This window comes from Rhineura floridana, chromosome 2 (assembly GCF_030035675.1).
Source record: "Rhineura floridana isolate rRhiFlo1 chromosome 2, rRhiFlo1.hap2, whole genome shotgun sequence".
NCBI lineage: Eukaryota > Metazoa > Chordata > Lepidosauria > Squamata > Rhineuridae > Rhineura > Rhineura floridana.
This window is the reverse complement of record NC_084481.1, coordinates 84,583,309-84,602,098: the sequence shown is the minus strand read 5'-3', so window position 1 is coordinate 84,602,098 and position 18,790 is coordinate 84,583,309. Positions and strand designations below refer to the sequence as shown.

Genomic DNA, 18,790 nt, shown 5'->3' with positions numbered 1-18,790 from the left:
CCTCGGCATGAGAGGATAGCTGCTCAGACCCCAAGGAATGGGTCCCTTCTAAGGGATCGTTTCCCTCTTCCTCAGCTGGATGCTCTCCTTCCCCGAGACCATCGTTCTCCATGATAGCAGGAGAGCTATCATCGTTGGAGTGGGACACAGCTATAACGTCCCTGAAGGCCTCCTCCACACACCTCTCTGCCTCTCTCCGCTTTTCCAGGTCCGCCACCTTGGCCTCAAGGAAATGAAGTCGTTCCCGGAGAGCCAGGAGCTCATTGCACCGAGAGCACACCCACGACTTCTGTCCAACAGGCAGATAGTCATACATGCTGCAGGCGGTGCAAAACACTGGAAAGCCCCCACACCCCTGCTGGCTTCTTACCTGCATAGTTTTGTTTAAGGTTTATTACGTCAATGGGTTGGAGACTGCGGTTTAGTTGAGGTCAGGGAACAGAAGGGCAGAGTGAGGGGCCCTGGCCTCCTCGCTCTGCTGCCGAACTCGCCCTGCTGCTTAACTCGCCTTGATGCTTCGTCAGCTGGGGCCCTGACGCTTCGTCAGCTGGGGCCCTGACGCTTCGTCAGCTGGGGCCCTGACGCTTCGTCAGCTGGGGCCCTGACGCTTCGTCAGCTGGGGCCCTGACGCTTCGTCAGCTGGGGCCCTGACGCTTCGTCAGCTGGGGCCCTGACGCTTCGTCAGCTGGGGCCCCCTCTAACTTGTGGAGCAGGCTCCCTTGCTAGGGTGCTCTGACTTTATATGTGTTGCTGGTTCCTCCCAGCTACTGCTGCCAGCCAGTGATGTGTTACTTGAGGCTGATGGCTCAACTATCAGCTGGGGCTTAACTCTTTAGTATTATCTCAGGCTTCCTTCCTTTGAAGGCAGGAAGGCAGGCTTCCTTCCTGAGCGAGGGGCGGGGCTGTTTAAGCTTTTGGCTGCTTTTAATCTAGGCAAGGGGCTGCGACTTCCAGGCAAGTCTTTTTTGTTTGTTGTTTTCCCACCTAGAACAGCGTGCCCTTTCTTTAATCTAGGGAAACAGAGCTTGTGGTTGTGTTTCAGGAAGGCTGTAGCTGCCCTTTTTAGCAAGGACTGAGCTGACTCTCTCCCTGTATGTGTCGGTGGAGTTTCCTTTTCCCCCTTCTCTCCGACTGGAATTTAGCCATGTTTACAGTGTCCCCTGAAGCTTTCCTGCTAGGGTGGTGTTGAACACTAGCTTTCTATAGGCTTCCTTCTCCTAGGATCTGTCTCCTAAGATATAGGTTCTTTCAGGATTTGGCTCCTAGCTCAGGGTGACCTTGGGCTGCCCTTATTACTTATTGCTCTGAGCTGTTTTAATTCAATTAAATAATGGAATAAATGGGAGCTACTTACCCTCTTTTCGCTCTGCTGCTTAACTCGCCTTGACCCTTATTTAGCCACAAGACACCATCCATGTAGAAGAGGGTGGTAGAAGCAGGCTAGGGGGAACCCAAACTTTTGCAGAAATACCTATAATTTTTAGAAGAAAAAGCCTTAAGGAAGGGTCAAAATAAAAAAGGCCCAATGAAGACTCTGTTTAGTGTGCACAGAATGCTGGTTGTTGGAAGGAAGTGGGAAGTGAAATAGAGTGGAGGAAGGAAGGAAGACGGAAGTAGAATGGAGTATCCTAGAAAAATGCATGGTTGAGTGTCTAGAGTAGCCTTTCGCAACCAGTGTGCCTCCAGATGTTGTTGGACCACAACTCCCATGTTTCCTGACCATTGGCAATGCTGGCTGAGGCTGATGGGAGTTGTGGTCCAACAATATCCGGAGGTACACTGGTTGGGAAAGGCTGGTCTAGAGCCCTGAACAGGAGCAATCTGCACTGCAACATTTTATTGCAGGTCCCTCGTATCATTTCTGGTTTTTCTGATTTTTTAATTTAAAAGTGGCTTTAAATAGTATAGCTACAGCATACAGAAATGCAGTAATCTCCTATTGCAGCACCCCATGTGCCAGGCCTTTCCTTAGGCTGTCCTAACACTACAGGAGAGGCTTTCGAAGGGGTTGCAATGAAGAAGAAGGGTTGGGAAAGCTCTTCAGTGCAAGTAAACCTCCCATTCATGCATACAGTTGTATATTCTGTTTCACATTGAACTATATTTTTCATTATTTGTACTATAATGTGCCACACACCAAAATAACAAAGTCCTTTTAGTGATATAGTCTCTTTATTTAGCATGCAGTTCAGAACTTTCTTTTTATTTTGCATGTAGATCTCAAGAGACCTCTGTAGATGGGCAACCACCTGCACTGCCACCTAAACAATCTAAAAAGAATAGTTGGAACCAAATTCATTATTCACATTCTCAACAGGAACTAGATAACCATATCAGTGAAACATATGATGATGATTCTTCATCTCCTGAAAAATCAACAGTAAGAGCTGCTTCAAATTTGTTGGTTTGGTTTGAATCAAGATCCTACTTTGAGGGAGGGGGGAAATCAATTGATCAGTGTCACTAGATTCATTTGAAAATATTGACATGTAAATATTTGAAAATATTGTTTATTTAACGTACATTTGAAAATATTGACATGTAAATAATATGTATATGTAGCTTACCTAATGTGTTTGTAGACTTTCATTGAAAATATTTTACAAAACTGTTAACTATTTGTAGGCTTCTTTCGCCATTCAACAGAATACTGTTCACAGCTCTGCAATCTGCATGAGACTTTACTGCTAAAAATGAATTCAGAAAAAAAAGATTCTGTAGGGTACTACAGAATGGAGTCCATAAAAAAAGAATATTCATATAAAAAGGAGATGGTTCTTGCCAGCTATAATTATTTCTTCTTTATTACTCACCTTAGTCCCATATAGTGCCTGCTGAGTTTTATGTGTAAGGAGCGCCGGATGTTGCTGGACTGCAACTCCTGTTATCCTTTACCATTTGCCACGGTGGCTGCGGCTGTAGGGAGTTGGAGCCCAACAACATCTGGAAAGCCACAGGTTTCCTACCCCAGTTTATATTCTTGGTAAAATAGAATCTGAGTCAATAAAATCCTTTTTTATATATTTCTTATTTTATGGGTAATGGAGCTAAAAGTATAGAAACAATATAAGGCCAATCCTAAGTTACATGTTTGTGGAGTAACTATGGGATATTTTATAAGCTATATTAATTTGTAATATTTTATTTATGAATCTCTTCCCATGAGGCATCCTGAAGCAATTGTTTTATAACTTATAAAAAAACTATATAAACATTTATAGTACACAATATAATTTCCTTATTTGCACACACCACATACCATTCAGTGAGTCACACAACTTCCATTAAACTTTGGGAAACCTAGATTATAAGTGCTTATAGTACATTTTCTGGCAATGCACTTCAGCCATTTTGGCATCAGAGAAGTCAATACTTAACAGCTTATACTTTCAAGAAAATTTCAAAGGGGATATAAAGAAATTTGGAACTTGGAAACATGTGCTTACATGCATACTGGTTTTCAAGTAAATGTTTTAGGATTAGATATAAGTTACCTTTCTTTCTGCCCCTCCACTCTCACCCTAAAACAGTTGTGCTCTCATTGTTACTTTAACTAGCTATATAATAGATCATGCATTATAGATCACTTTGGGATTAAATAGGCTCTCTCTAAAGAAATTCAGGTGTAGAGAGAGAATAATAATATAATGTTTTCATTTTCAGCCCAATGGTGGGATTCCCCATGACAATCTTGTTCTGATCAGAATGAGACCAGATGAAAATGGAAGGTTTGGTTTCAATGTAAAGGTATTAAAATCTGCTCTTTCATATAGCTTTGTATATACTTGGATGCTGTATGTTCTTTTAATTATTGACCTTTCTTTTAAAGGGTGGATATGATCAGAAGATGCCTGTCATAGTGTCCAGGGTGGCACCAGGAACTCCTGTAAGTTGTTAGAGAGTTTGCAGTGATTGCTGTTTAGTTATAGTCTCTCAGAGCTCTTTTCATTCACTTTGCTTATCTCCTGCCTGTATATCGCAATCTTATGTTCAAAACATGCCAGTATCATAAATAGTCTAATGGGAATCTAACAGAGAACCTCCAGTGCTGTGATGTAAAAGAATTCACAATTTGCTGTAGTATGTACCCGATCAAAGATAAAGTATCTTAAAGTATCCTATCACTCAGTGTTCTACTCTTACAAGATATGTAAATAATCCTCTGTGTGTGGGGTGTGTGTGCATGTGCTCTGCTTCCAAAAATGTGTATATCCCAGGCTATGGTCTGAAGGCACATGAGGCCGCCACCACTACCTTGCTGAAGCTAAGCAGGTCTGGGTCTGGTCAGTGCTTAGGAACATGTATGCCGCCTTGGGTTCCATGGTGAAAGAAAGGTGCAGGGTATGAATGTAATAAATAAATAAATAATAAATATATTGGTTTAAACCTGAAAATGAGAACTTGGGTTAAGCCAAGGTTCATAAACCATTAAACAGGTCTGAGTCTTTATTTTTTTCAGATATTCAGTCTCTGGGGATGAAATCTCCTAAACAAGATTTTGGATGTTACATTATGCCCTGATATTCATTTGTTTGAGATCCCTATTTGTTATACTCCTGTTTGATGCGAGTAAAATCATTTATAGCTGTATAAATTATAACATATATTGTAATAGGAGAAAGCTGTCAGTAGTTTTGATATAAAGAAAATGTATATAAATGTAATATAATGTATAAACCCAGATTATCTTGATTATAGTTATATCAACAGCCCCATTCCACTAGATTCAAAATTGTTGCAGGCTTTTAAAAACAGTGCAGTTCTAATTATTACTGCTCAGACGTAAGTTATGTTGAATTCGATGGGGCTTACTCACAAGTAAGTGGGTTAGTATTACAGCCAGAAGTTCTATTTGCCGTTATTACGTTTTGTGCTGTTATGGACCTCTGTACAGGGGCTGTTTGAAAATTATCCATTCTGTATATAGAAATATTTTCTTCATTTCTATGATTATTCCATTCACATTGCTTTCCTTCTGCCGCTATATTTCATTCTTACTTAGAGAAGATTATTTCTCCAGTGGGCACCAGGACACCCCCAAGTGGGTACTGTCTTCCTCTCCTGTTGCTTGAGACAGAAAACAATTAACTCTCCAAAGGGCTCTCATCTCAGTTCCTCCCATAGAGTGTTAGTTCATTTCAGCCTTACTAGGATAATAATAGGCCATAATTTAATGCGCAAGTAACTATCCTTCTGCTACTCCATTGCCAGTAATATTTTGTGATACTTCTATTCTAAGATTATTGAAATCAGATTCTTCAATGGCTGCATTCAGATGTAATACTAAAAAGAGGCTTAGCGTTATGTAAATGAGCCTAGCCTCCCACACTCCCAGCTCATATGGCAGTGAGATGCAAGAATCTCTAGAACAAGATGGTTTTCAAAAGTCTCTCTGATGGCATTCTGGAGAATCCTGAAAACCATCTTGTCCTGGAGCTCCTTTGTAGTTTTACCTCTTTGTTGTTGTTATGTGCCTTCAAGTCAATTATGACTTACGGCGATCCTATGAATCAGCGACCTCCAACAGCATCTGTCGTGAACCACCCTGTTCAGATCTTGTAAGTTCAGGTCTGTGGTTTCGGTGATGGAATCAATCCATCTCTTGTTTGGCCTTCCTCTTTTTCTACTCCCTTCTGTTTTTCCCAGCATTATTGTCTTTTCTAGTGAATCATGTCTTCTCATTATGTGTCCTCTTTAGTATCCATTTAATATCACTCCCCTAGATTTCTTAACTATTTTATATGTTTTTATCTATTTTAATGTTTTTTACCGTGTATGATTTTATTGTGAGCTGCCTTGAATGCCCTATCATAGGGCAGAAGGGAGGGATAGAAATATTTTAAATAAAAAAATAAAAATGAAGAATCTCTTCTGGTGAGGCAATGAGGAACAGTTGGAAGATTTCAGCTTCCATTTTGGACTAAGTGAAGTTTAGCTTATTGTCTGAATGCTAGACTGTGGTTAATCTTAACTATGGGTAGTGTAAACAAACCAGCTTTATAAACAATGGTTTGAAGTTGACTTGTCTCCCCAAATCATATTAAAGGCTAACTAAGTTTCTCTGGGTTCAGATGACACAGCAAGCTAATTTTAATTAAAAAAATGGAAGCAAAAGTTTCTGAACTTTTCATGGCTGTGCCTAGGGAAGGGCAGGCTCATAATGCTAAGCTGGTGTAAAAAGTTAAGTCAGCTTCACCCCCATATCTTGATACTGGGTTCTTTAAACAATTACTTAAAAATAAGACAGTAAACCCTTACGTATAATGCCTTCTGCATAAAACACTTGTTTCATGTTACAGGCAGATGTTTGTGTCCCTCGTTTGAATGAAGGAGATCAGGTTGTACTGATCAATGGCAGGGATATATCAGAACATACACATGATCAAGTTGTTATGTTTATTAAAGCTAGCTGTGAGCGGCACTCAGGGGAACTTGTGCTCCTAGTTCGACCCAATGGTGAGTAATTTTATCTGTAGAAAAATGTGTACTTTTCCCTGTGTTTTACCATGCTTCTTTCAGAACATTTGTTATGAAATGTCATGTCTCCTGCTGTCCTTAACTTGGCTACAGATTTAGACTACTGTCTAAAAATACCAGAGGGGGAGTTGTGTTAAATATCTCACAGCAAAAGCAATCAAAGCCTTGTGGCACCTTAAAGGCTAACATTTATCTTGGTATAAGCTTTTGTGGACGCAAGTCCACTCCATTGGATGCATGAAGAGAAATCTTAATTAGCAAATACATAAAGGAGAAAAATGTAAGGTGAGAGATGCAAAAAGTTAGTCAGTGCTAAAATACAAAGATTATTTGTACTATACTAACAACAAGAATAATTGTTCCTCATTTTCAGGTGTGCCATACTTTTTGCCCTCTCTTCATGCCCCCCTTTACCCATGCCCTTATCACTCTTCTTGCTACGTAATAGGGGCATTAAAGTTACATAGCCCCACGTTCCATAATAATAATAATAATAATAATTGTTTTTGTTGTACACCTCCCACCTGGAATGCAGGTCCTGAGGCAGATTACATAGATTAAAATTCTCTGTTCTGTTAGTTGATTCCTCTGAGTTTGGGGGGCAATTTGGGGACTTATCCTCACAGCTGCTAGTTGTTGTTGTTATTGTTATGTGCCTTCAAATCGATTACGACTTATGGCGACCCTATGAATCAGTGACCTCCAAGAGCATCTGTCATAAACCACCCTGTTCAGATCTTGTAAGTTCAGGTCTGTGGCTTCCTTTATGGAATCAATCCATCTTTTGTTTGGCCTTCCTCTTTTTCTACTCCCTGCTGTTTTTCCCAGCATTATTGTCTTTTGTAGTGAATCATGTCTTCTCATTATGTGTTCAAAGTATGATAACCTCAGTTTCATCATTTTAGCTTCTAGTGATAGTTCTGGTTTAATTTGTTCTAACACCTAATTATTTGTCTTTTTTGCAGTCCATGGTATCTGCAAAGCTCTCCTCCAACACCACATTTCAAATGAGTTGATTTTTCTCTTATCTGCTTTTTTCACTGTCCAGCTTTCACATCCATACATAGAGATCGGGAATACCATGGTCTGAATGATCCTGACTTTGGTGTTCAGTGATACATCTTTGCATTTGAGGACCTTTTCTAGTTCTGTCATAGCTGCCCTCCCCAATCCTAGCCTTCTTCTGATTTCTTGACTATTGTCTCCATTTTGGTTAATGACTCTGCCGAGGTATTGATAATCCTTGACAAGTTCAATGTCCTCATTGTCAACTTTAAAGTTACATAAATCTGGTGTCATTACTTTAGTCTTTTTGACATTCAGCTGTAATCCTTCTTTTGTGCTTTCCTCTTTAAATTTCATCAGCATTCATTTCAAATCATTACTGGTTTCTGCTAGTAGTATGGTATTGTCTGCATATCTTACATTATTGATAATTCTCCCTACAATTTTCACACTTCCTTCATATTGGTCCACTCCTTCTTTCTGTATGATATGTTCTGCGTACAGATTAAACAAATAGGGTGATAAAATACACCCCTGTCTTGCACCCTTTCCGATGGGGAACCAATCGGTTTCTCCATATTCTGTCCTTACAGTAGCCTCTTGTCCAGAGTGTAGGTTGCACATCAGGACAATCAGATGCTGTGGCACCCCCATTTCTTTTAAAGCATTCCATAGTTTTTCATGATCTACACAGTCGAAGGCTTTGCTGTAATCTATAAAGCACAGGGTGGTTTTCTTCTGAAATTCCTTGCTCTGTTCCATCATCCAACGTATGTTTACGATATGATCTCTGGTGCCTCTTCCCTTTCTAAATCCAGCTTCGATGTCTGGCATTTCTCGCTCCATATATGGTAAGAGCCTTTATTGTAGAATCTTGAGCATTACTTTACTTGCATGGGATATTAAGGCAATAGTTCGATAATTACTGCATTCCCTGGGATCCCCTTTCTTTGGAATTGGGATGTATATGGAACGCTTCCCGTCTGTGGGCCATTGTTTAATTTTCCATATTTCTTGACAGATTTTTGTCAAACGTTGGACAGATTCAGTCTCAGTAGCTTGTAGCAACTCTATCAGTATGCTGTCTATTCCTGGTGATTTGTTTCTTCCAAGAATTTTAAGAGCAGCTTTCACCTCACATTCTAAAATTTCTGATTCTTCATCATATGGTTCCTCCGCAAATGAATCTGTCATCCTGGCATCTCTTTTATAGAGTTCTTCAGTGTATTGCTTCCATCTTCCTTTTATTTCATCTCGGTCAGTCAGTGTGTTCCCCTGTTGATTATTCAACATCCCTACTCGTGGTTTAAATTTCCCTTTCATTTCTCTAATCTTTTGGAATAGGGCTCTTGTTCTTCCCTATTTGTTGTCCTCTTCTATTTCTATACAATAACTATTGTAATAGTTCCCTTTGTCCCTACGTACTAGTCGTTGTATTGTTGCATTTAGGGTTCTGACCGTGTTTCAGTCTCCTTTTGCTTTTGCTTTCCTTCTCTCTTAACCATTTTAAGAGTTTCTTCAGTCATCCATTGAGGTCTTTCTCTCTTTTTAACTAGTCTTTTTGTATTCTTCCCTGAGAATGTCTCTGACTTCATTCCATAGTTCTTCTGGTTCTCTGTCAACTAAGTTTAAAGCCTCCAATCTGTTCCTTATTTGATCTTTATAGTCTTCTGGGATGTTATTTAAATTGTATTTTGGAATTATGATTGCTTTGTTCGTCTTTAGCTTTATTCTGATTTTCGATACGACCAGTTCATGATCTGTACTGCAGTCTGCTCCTGGTCTTGTTTTTGCAGAAAGTATGGAACTTCTCCATCTTCTGTTGCCAATTATGGAATGATCTTGTTGACGAGGTGCGCTTGGCGCCAACACTGTTATCTTTTTGGCACCAGGTCAAGACTTTCCTCTTCTCCCAGGCATTTTAGCATGTCTTTTACATTGTTTTAAAATTTTAAATTGTGTTTTAAATTGTTTTTAAAAGATGTGTTTTTAAATTTGTATATTTGTTTTAATGTTTTTAGTTACTGTAAATCGCCCAGAGAGCTTCAGCTATGGGGCAGTATATAAGTACAGTAAATAAATAAATAAAATTATATAATCAATTTGATTCCTATATTGACCATCTGATGATGTCCTTGTGTACAGTTGTCTTTTTGGTTGCTCAAAAAATGTATTTGCAAGAACCAAATTATTGGCTTTACAGAATTCAATAAGTCTTTCTCCTGCTTCATTTCTATCTCCTAAGCCCCAATTTCCCACAACTTGTACTTCTTCTCTGTTCCCTACTTTTGCATTCCAGTCCCCCGTGATTATCAGCACATACTGTTTTGGTGTGTGATCAATTTCTTCCTGTACTTCTGTGTAAAATCTCTCCAATTCTTCTTCTTCTGCGTTTGCCATTGGAACATAGACTTGGATGATGGTTATGTTAATAGGCTTCCCTTCTAATCTCATTGATATCACTCGTTCAGACCTTGCGTTTTAGCTCCTAATTGCTCATCAGCCTCTGAGCTTCCTTTCGGCTTTGACCCAGCTGCATCATTAGTCACAGTGCTACTCGTACTTGTCCTTTCTTCCCCAGTAGCTTGGTGAGTGCCTTCTGACCTGGGGGTCTCATTTTCCAGCACTATCTTGTGTAGCATTTTGGATACTCTGTTCATAGGGTTTTCGTGGTAAGAGGTATTCAGAGGTGGTTTACGATTGCCTTCCTCTGAGTTTGGATGCATCTTAGTCTGGTGTCTCAGCTTTGACCATTCCGCCTTGAGTGCCCCTGCTAGGAATCTAGTCTCTTGGTCTAGACTCCTGACGGCATTGCTCTCAGCTTCTCCAACACTCTCAAACCCCCTCACCGCATTAAGATGTGCATCCTAAAAGGGGCAGCTGCTAGTAAGGATAACTTAATTATTCCTCTAAAAGGAGAGGTTTGTTTCCTCTTCTCTCTCTTTTTCTTTTGTATCATTTCACATAGACTGGAAGCTATTATGTTAAAGGGTAACTAGCTTTGAGTGTTTGATTGGAGGCTGATTTATAAAAGTAAACAAAAATAGCAAACGTATGTTTGATCCTATGTCTTGATCTATGCGTAAAAATATTTTTAAGTGTGGTGTGAACCGAACCTTAAGTAAGAACATAACAAGAGAGGGCTGCTGGATCAGACTAAGTGTCCATCATCCTATATCTAATAATTATCAGGAAGATGCTTTTGAGAAGGCATTCCCTATTGCTCCTTGGAAAACGGAATTGAACGACATACCTATATCTCTGAACATGGCCATTTAGCCTTCATGGTTAATAGGTTTTGATGGTTCTATCTTCCATGAATTTATCTAATACCCTTTTAAAGCCACCTAAACAGCAACCATCACAGCACCTTGCAGCAGCGAATTCTGTCAGTTAATTGCATGCTGTGTAAATAATTTAACTCTTATTTGCCTTTAATGAACTGTCAGTCAATTTCATTGTGTGACCTTAAGTTCTTGTAGTATAAAAGATGAACTAATATTTATCTGTCTGCTTTCTCCTTGCTATTCAGAGTTTTATATGTATCTTGTCATTTCTTTTTATTTATAAAAATATTTGTATACTGCAGTTTCATAAAAAAATATCAAAGTGTTTTACAGCAGTAATAATACAATAAAAACAATACAAAAATGTAAATGGATCACCAGCTGACTATTATGGAAAATGTTTTTCTTAATCCTCTGCATAAGCCTGACAGCAAAGAGAAGTTTTCAGCAAATGTTTGAAAGTTAATATAGAAGGCGCCTGCTGAATCTCTATTTTCTTAGTCACCTTTGTCCTAAACTAAAAAAAATCCCAATATTTTAGCCTTTCCTCATGCAGACTAAAAAAAATCCCAATATTTTAGCCTTTCCTCATGCAGAAGCTGTTTCAGTATCACTGATCATCTTGTTTCCTTTTCTGTTTCTTTTCTAATTCTTTGATATCATTTGAGGTGCATGGCCAGAACTGTACACAGTATTCCAAATGCAGCCACAGTGTGGATTTATAATACTGGTGGCTTTATTTTCAGTCTTTCCTAAATTTCATTACTTTGCTATTTTCATTGCTACTGCATGTTGGGTTGACTTTTATTGTGCTCTACACATTAACCTCACAGTCTCTTTCCTGGTTATTCCCTAACATTTCACGCTTCATCAGTGTATATGAGGGTAGGATTCCTTGCCCCCACAAACACATTCATAATTCTTTTTACCTTGAACCTTATTTGCCAGCTTGTTCCTTAATCAACCAATTTACAGGGATTTTTCTGGAGTAATTCTCAATCTGCTTGGGTTTTCACCAGTCCTGAATAACTTGAAGTTATCCACAGATTTGGCCACCATGGTGCTTGCCCCATTTTCAAATAATTTTTCAAGAGGTTAAATAGTACCAGTACCAGTACAAATTACTGAGACCCCCCCCACACAGTTTTCCTCTACTGTGAAAACATCCTGTTCATGAATTTTACTTGCAACTCTTTAACTAGTTACAGATCCATAAGAGGAATTGTCCTCTTATCGTGTGTCTTATAAGTTTACTCAGGACTCTTTGGTGAGTAACTTTAGGGAAAAAGTTGTTTGGAAGTTTAAATATATATTGTCTACGAGATCACCCCCCACCTAATATTTGTTTGGCACACTCAAAACATTCTAAAAACTTGGTGAAGCAGAAGTGTTTTGTGGAAGTCAAAGTTACTCTGAATTAGCAAGGTTTGTTCTTCTGTATGTGTTATAATTCTAGCTCTAATACTGGCTTCCACCAATTTATATTGGACAGATTAAGCTAATGTACCTGTAATTTCCTGGGTTTCAATATGTTGGCATAGTTGCTGATTTTAGTGAGTAGCATATTTTTTCTCATTCTTCTGTAGAACCCTTACATCACCCACACCCAGTGACTGGTTGTTTTTTATTATTCAATTAGCTGTAGAGCTTTTCACCTTTTATTTGACTTAGTTCTTTAGATGCCCCCCCCCCAAACAACCAATGATTTGGGTATGTCCATCTAACTCTAACTTCTTCACATTGCAGAACAATGTAAAGAGTTCATTTAGCTTCTGCAGTCTTTCTGTCCTCTCCTTAAGAAATTATTTCACACCTTGTCATATAATGGTCTGACTTCCTCCCTTGCTAATTTCCTGCTTCTGATGTTTTTAAAGGATTTCTTGTGTGTGTTTTTGTAGCAAAATGTTCTTCAAAATATTTTTGCTTGTCTTATCAACGTCAGTTATTCTTATCAAAGTTTGTGCTCCATTTAATTTTTCTCATTTGGGCAAAACGTCCAGTTTTTAAAGGAAGCCTATGTTAAATATAATTTCTTTTGGCCCTTAGCGTTAACTAGTGGTCTAGAATTAAGTCTGCAGGCCTATGCCTGCTTCATTGGAAATAAATCTCATTTAACTTAATGGGATTTAAACTAACAAGGAAACTGAATTGGATCTGGCTGCAAGTATCTTAGTTTTAGCTTTCTTATGAAGTCTCTCACCTGCGGGTTGGGCAACCCTGTTTAATGGAGTGGGCTATGGAACAGGGGGCTGAGGGGGAAGGAGTGCCTTCTGTGCTCATGGAGGGTGCCAAAAATCAGACGGAGGTGTGTTCTGTGTTTATGAAAAATGTCTCTGCCTGATTTTCAGGGATTTCATCTGGCCCTTAGGAGATACTTTCTGGAGGGCTGCTGGGGGGGGGAGGAGAGGACAGGAATGTCATATTTAAACTACCCCTACTGTGGGGTAGTGCTGAGGATCCAATTCAGATATATTCTGGCATGCTGTCAGTAATCTATGAGGTATTTAATTTTTGTTCACTGCGTATGTATAACTTAAGAACTATGTAGCCAAAAAGAAATAAAAGATCTTCAAACAGAACAGTTGAAAATGGCAAGAGATACTTAGTTCATTCAGTTATTCCTGTCAATTTATGTAATTATTTGAGTTCACATTCTTTACTGCATCATAGTCACGGAAAATAAGTTAGGTAGGTGTTTTGATTTAACTTGCCAAGCTAATAGTCTCTCTGTGTTGATTGCAGTATTAGCTTAAATAAAAGACCTTGAAATGTAGAATTTAGTGAAAAGCCATAATTTCCTCCTCCACACTTTTTGCAGATTCATTTTAGTTCCAAGCTTTACTAATAAAATATGCTTGTATTCGGCAAACACTGTCTAGCACGTTTGTGTATAGCACATGTTGTTTCCAGGCAGGAAATGTATACAGAGTGATTGTTAAGTGATAACAGCATGCATTCTAGTAAAATTAGGCCTTTTCTGTCCTTAATTAACCCTCTCACCTCTGGTTAATGAAATGCAAAGCTGAAAAGTTTACCAGATAGTTGCACAAAGGAGTGGGTAACCAGAGCTTTTATTTGGGTTTAAATGTGTGGTTTGACATTACATAAACAAATTCAATCTAATCAATTTTAATCAAATTTGATAAACCTTTTGTGAATATTGTGCCTAGTCTTGAGTTCTGTTTCTCTGCTGCAGGGTGTTTGACAAGAGTTCCCTTGTCATGATGTGATTCCACAGAAGTGGAAGAAGGAAGCAACCACATGGATCAGTTGCCTGGATCTTTTGCAGTCTAGCACACCTATTGTGTAGAAATGGTCCATGCATTTGTGTGTTCCTTCATATGATCTTCCAGTTGTGTGATTCACTACAGATGCAGATGTGGCTCCCATGCTAATGTATGTGAAGGAGCCCAACTTGCGGAAAGCCCTGAAACTCTGTGCTTAATGGTGGGCACTGCAGACTTTGGATACCATGAGGGATCTGATCTTCAGGCCCCTCAGCTGCATCAGCTTTGAGCTGGTGCAACAAAAAATCTGTGAGAAACTTCCTCCACCTTCCACCATGGCTGATTTAAAAACTAGGACTAGTTTTAGTGGTGGATATTCTGCTCCTAGCCAGGGATTTGGATTGATCTGTAAATAGATTTTGTAGTATCTCACTATAAATATTACTACAGTTAATATTTGGAAGTATACTTTACTGAAGCTAACATTTTTTCTTAACTGTTCGTATGCATATCGTAAACAGAGTTCTTCAGATGTACCATCACTGCTGACCACGTATTTGTACAGAACAGCACACAGTAGTTGATAACTCAATCTTCTTGTGATGTTGGTTGTCTATACCATACTATAAAAATCTGTATTTAAAAAAAAATCTCTAAAGTTCCTTATTCACAAATAACATATTAATTGCCTTTGAATGGATGAGTTTTCACTGAAGCAACAGTCCACAGTTTTGTACAGTTCTCCCCCTTCCTCGGTTGTTATGCTACTTCTGGTTTCTTGTAGCTGTTTATGATGTGGTAGAAGAAAAGTTGGAGAGTGAGCCAGATTTCCAGTACATCCCTGAGAAGTCTCCGCTAGATGGTGCCCACCAGGATGATAATGCTCTGAGGGAATCAGTGTTTCAGCTGGCAGAGGGGCTAATCACTGGAACTGTCCTGGCTCAGTTTGATGTAAGTCATGCATTTCCTGGGGATTATGTGCATCATGATGTGCCTTCCAGCTGAGAATCCTTTACCCTTGGGGCTAGCAGATAACCTATAGCTAGATCAACAAAATTAGTTTTATGAGGGCAAGCAATATGTTACAAAGTTTGCATCCGTCCCCCCTCCCCTTTCTCCCTTTCTTCACAAACATTTGTGGGCCCTTGTTAGATCTTGTTAGATCTTTCAAAACCAGGTTTTTGGGTTTTTTAAAAAAATTATGATTATCTAATGCCTGTTTTTTCAGAGTGAAGGTGAGCCTCTCTTAATTGCTACAGGCAAGTACCTCTGAGTGCTTCCTGGCTAACTGTTGCATCTGTTTTTTATGGGTTAAGTAGCAGAATGTAATCCAAAACATTCCACAGTCATCCCCCAGAACTATATGCATAGGTTCTATTCATAAAATTCATGTAGTGTTAAGCATGCAGCCAGAGTTATGCCCCCTAATGGCACCAGTCATCTATTGACAATGCTGCTCTTCTTCAATATTCATGAATGGGCTATTGGTACAGTCAGAGATGGTACTGACCATCTGCTCAGTTGTCAGTGTGATGCCTCCAGATATTTTGGAGTACAACTTCCACCAGTCCCAGACATCATGGTCGTGTTGGCTGAGACTGATAGGGTTATAGTCCAAAACATCTGGAGAGCACCAGATTGGTGAAGGTTCTCCAATGGCAGGGATGGGGAACCTCCAGCCTATGGGCCTAGATTGGCCCACAAGGCCATTTCCCCAAAATTTCAGCACCTGTCAATCAGCTGACGGCACTCTTGATGGGCAGGTGATGTCAGCTGATGGGCAGAGGGATGGGGTTCAATTCTGCATTTGCTGCACCTACCAGTTCCCCATAGGGAATAAAGCCAAAGCAGCAGAATTTAACTCCTCACTCATCTGCTGATTAGCAAGGTTAAATCCTGCTCAGTCTGCTACAGAGAGCAGGTTTGAAGTCTCCACTCGTCAATAGGTAAACTGAGAGTTTGATCTTGCTGGGTGCTGCTTTGCTAGCAGGTGTCTCCTCCAACCCCTGTAGGCCTACTTGCCCATCTTGTCAGTCACCTGATAACAGATGATTGAATGCATCAGGTACATTTTATTTAGAATCATGTTTGCAAGCAGAAAAAAGTGTGTTCATGATAAATGTACTTTTTTGTATGCCATGTCTCACGATTACTCAGATTCCGTTTGTTGCTGTCTTGACATTTTTGTTTCTGTTTAGCAACTTTATAGGAAGAAACCTGGGATGACAATGTCTTGTGCCAAATTACCTCAAAACATTTCCAAAAATAGATACAGAGACATTTCGCCTTGTAAGTGCTTGCATAGATGTGAGTTAACACATTTCATCATTTACCATTTAGATAATTTTACATAAGTTTTTATTATCTTTTTTTTTCCAGATGATGCTACACGGGTTATTTTAAAGAGTAATGATGATTACATCAATGCAAATTATATAAATGTGAGTTGGAGATTAGTTTTTTTATGTAAATTCCATGTTGTAGCATTGACAGTGAAAAAATAGCCTTTTGGATTTAAAAGCTACATTTTAAAATGTCATTTGAAATTGCTTAGATATATGCTAGTTGGTTACCACAGTTCTAATATTGATGGGGAGAATCCTGTACACGTAGTTCTACATATGTGCTGGGAACAGAAAAGTTAAAGAGCTTTTGTGACAATTTCTTTTCCCCAGGTAGCATACCATCAGGTGGGTAGAAGCGCCGCCTAGTGTCCAAAGACAGGAATGCACGAGAGTCAAGTCTGTGGCTGTTCCTTCCGGCTTGACCCCATTGCATTCCATTCCTGCCTTTGTCCTATGGGGATTCTTTAGCCTTTGCTCCCTGTCAGTGAGTCTGTTCTTTATCATTGCCTTGTCTTGCTCTTATTTTTTTCTCTTCTGTTTAGTGTGCTATTTTTCTAGTCTTCTCTGTTTCTTTTTTAAAAAATATCATTTTTTCTCTGGTAAGGGCTTCTCTTTCTGTTCCTTTTTCTGGGGTTGCTACTTGGGGTGGCCTTTTACAGGGGCTGAAGTTTGGTGGACTGACTGCCTTTCTGTCCTGTTCCCCCCTCCCCATTTCCTGTGGCTCCAACTGTCACTGGCCAAGCTCTTCCCCTTTGGTTGAAGCTTGTGGTTATGGCTCCAGCTTCAACTATCCTCTTTCTGCCTGTCTTCCCTTTGCGGCAGTGGCTCCCGCATGCTTTGGAGTTTGCAGCTGTGGCTTCATCTGCCTGCGGCTGCAGCTCCATCTCCTGTCCACCATTCTTTCGTGGTGGTGGCTCCCGCCTGCTTTGGAGCTCATGGCTGCGGCTCCATCTCCTGCCCGCTGCCCTTTCACAGCAGCAGCTTCCTCCATTTCCTGCCCATCGCCCTTTTGTGGCGGCGGCTCCCTCCTGCTTCAGACCTCGTGGCTGTGGCTCCATCTCCTGCTCACTGCCCTTTTGAAGCAGTGGCTCCTGCCTGCTTCAGAGCTTACAGCTTTGGCTTCCTCTCCTGCCTGCCGCCCACCACTCTTGCAAGTGACAGCTTCCCTTCTTCCTCCCCAGACTGCCTTCTAATAATTGTCCATGCTGCTGAGGGGGCTCCCGCCATTGCATGTCCTCTCCCTCATAGGCGCTACAGAGCTGCCATTTTGCAGTTCCTGCCATTTTTTGCCCTGTCTTCTTCTTCATAGGTGCTATAGAACCACCATTTTGTGTTGTTTTTTCCCCACTCTTTCCTCCACCTGCCATTTTTGGCTGTCATTTCCCCACCTTTTCTCTTCTCCCCCAGTGCCTGTCTGTCACTAGTACCTATCTGTCCCTGGCCTCCTCCTGGGACAAGCAATAGAGTGGAAACTGCAGAAGTAATAAGCAATTTAAAGGGACAAACATTGAAACGGAGACAACACAGAAGTAATAAAGAGGGAAGAGTATTAAGGAGTATATATTTTACAAAAGAGAGCCAGTGTGGTATGGTGGTTAGAGTGTTGGACTACGACCTGGGAGACCAGGGTTTGAATCCCCACACAGCCATGAAGCTCACTGGGTGACTTGGGCCAGTCACTGCCTCTCAGCCAGAGGAAGGCAATGGTAAACCCCCTCTGAATACCGCTTACCATGAAAACCCTATTCATAGGGTCACCATAAGTCAGAAGTGACTTGAAGGCAGCCCATTTCCATTTCATTTTACAAAAATAAAATAAGGGAAGAAAGAAGAGGAGAAAGGAAGGTGTTGGCTGCTTTGAGGTTATACCACTCCCCTCTACTGTGGGCGTGTTCTGCTGGCCTCCCTCAATCCTTTGCACCCCTCTACTTGTGCATGTGCTGAAAGAAGAATGAAAAAAGGAGTTGGCTGCTTTGAGGTCATACTGCACTTCCGTCTACTGTGGGTGTGTTTCTACTGGCCTCCCTCAATCCACTACACCCCTCTACCTCTGTGTGTGTTGATTGGTTTTCCACTGCACCTTGAAGTCTGTGCATGTGTGACATGATTTGACTATTTATATCTTGCCTGATACCACTCCCCTGTGCATGTTTACCATGGCTGAGCTATCTTCCGCTGCACCTAGAGAATCAAGTACAGAACCACAACTCATTGGTGATGTGCAGCCGCTAGTCCCTTCGCAGCCACCATCAACTCGGGCCATGCCTAAGGCCAAGTCATCCAAACATGCCCCCCTACAAATGTACCAAGAAGTCACTTCTTTCTGCTAAACAGATGGCTAACAATCTCATTATATCAGTCTTACGTCTTCATGAAGTGTTTCTGTCAACAGTCACCAGACACTGGAAGCCACTTTCCATTTGTCTGCTCAGTCTTCAGAGGAAGAATC

At 40.3% G+C, this 18,790-nt stretch overlaps 1 protein-coding gene across 5 annotated transcripts in view; it reads left to right on the top strand.

The window, feature by feature from the left end:
• The window catches only part of PTPN4 (protein tyrosine phosphatase non-receptor type 4), a 172,556-nt gene that overhangs the window by 112,760 nt on the left and 41,006 nt on the right, over positions 1 to 18,790 (top strand). For all 5 annotated transcript variants that reach the window (XM_061609187.1, XM_061609185.1, XM_061609186.1 and 2 more), the window contains 7 exons: positions 2,218 to 2,380; positions 3,664 to 3,747; positions 3,830 to 3,886; positions 6,300 to 6,456; positions 14,781 to 14,947; positions 16,195 to 16,285; positions 16,376 to 16,437. In XM_061609187.1, the coding sequence (XP_061465171.1) occupies positions 2,218 to 2,380; positions 3,664 to 3,747; positions 3,830 to 3,886; positions 6,300 to 6,456; positions 14,781 to 14,947; positions 16,195 to 16,285; positions 16,376 to 16,437 (781 nt within the window). The remainder of the gene's footprint in view (positions 1 to 2,217; positions 2,381 to 3,663; positions 3,748 to 3,829; positions 3,887 to 6,299; positions 6,457 to 14,780; positions 14,948 to 16,194; positions 16,286 to 16,375; positions 16,438 to 18,790) is intronic.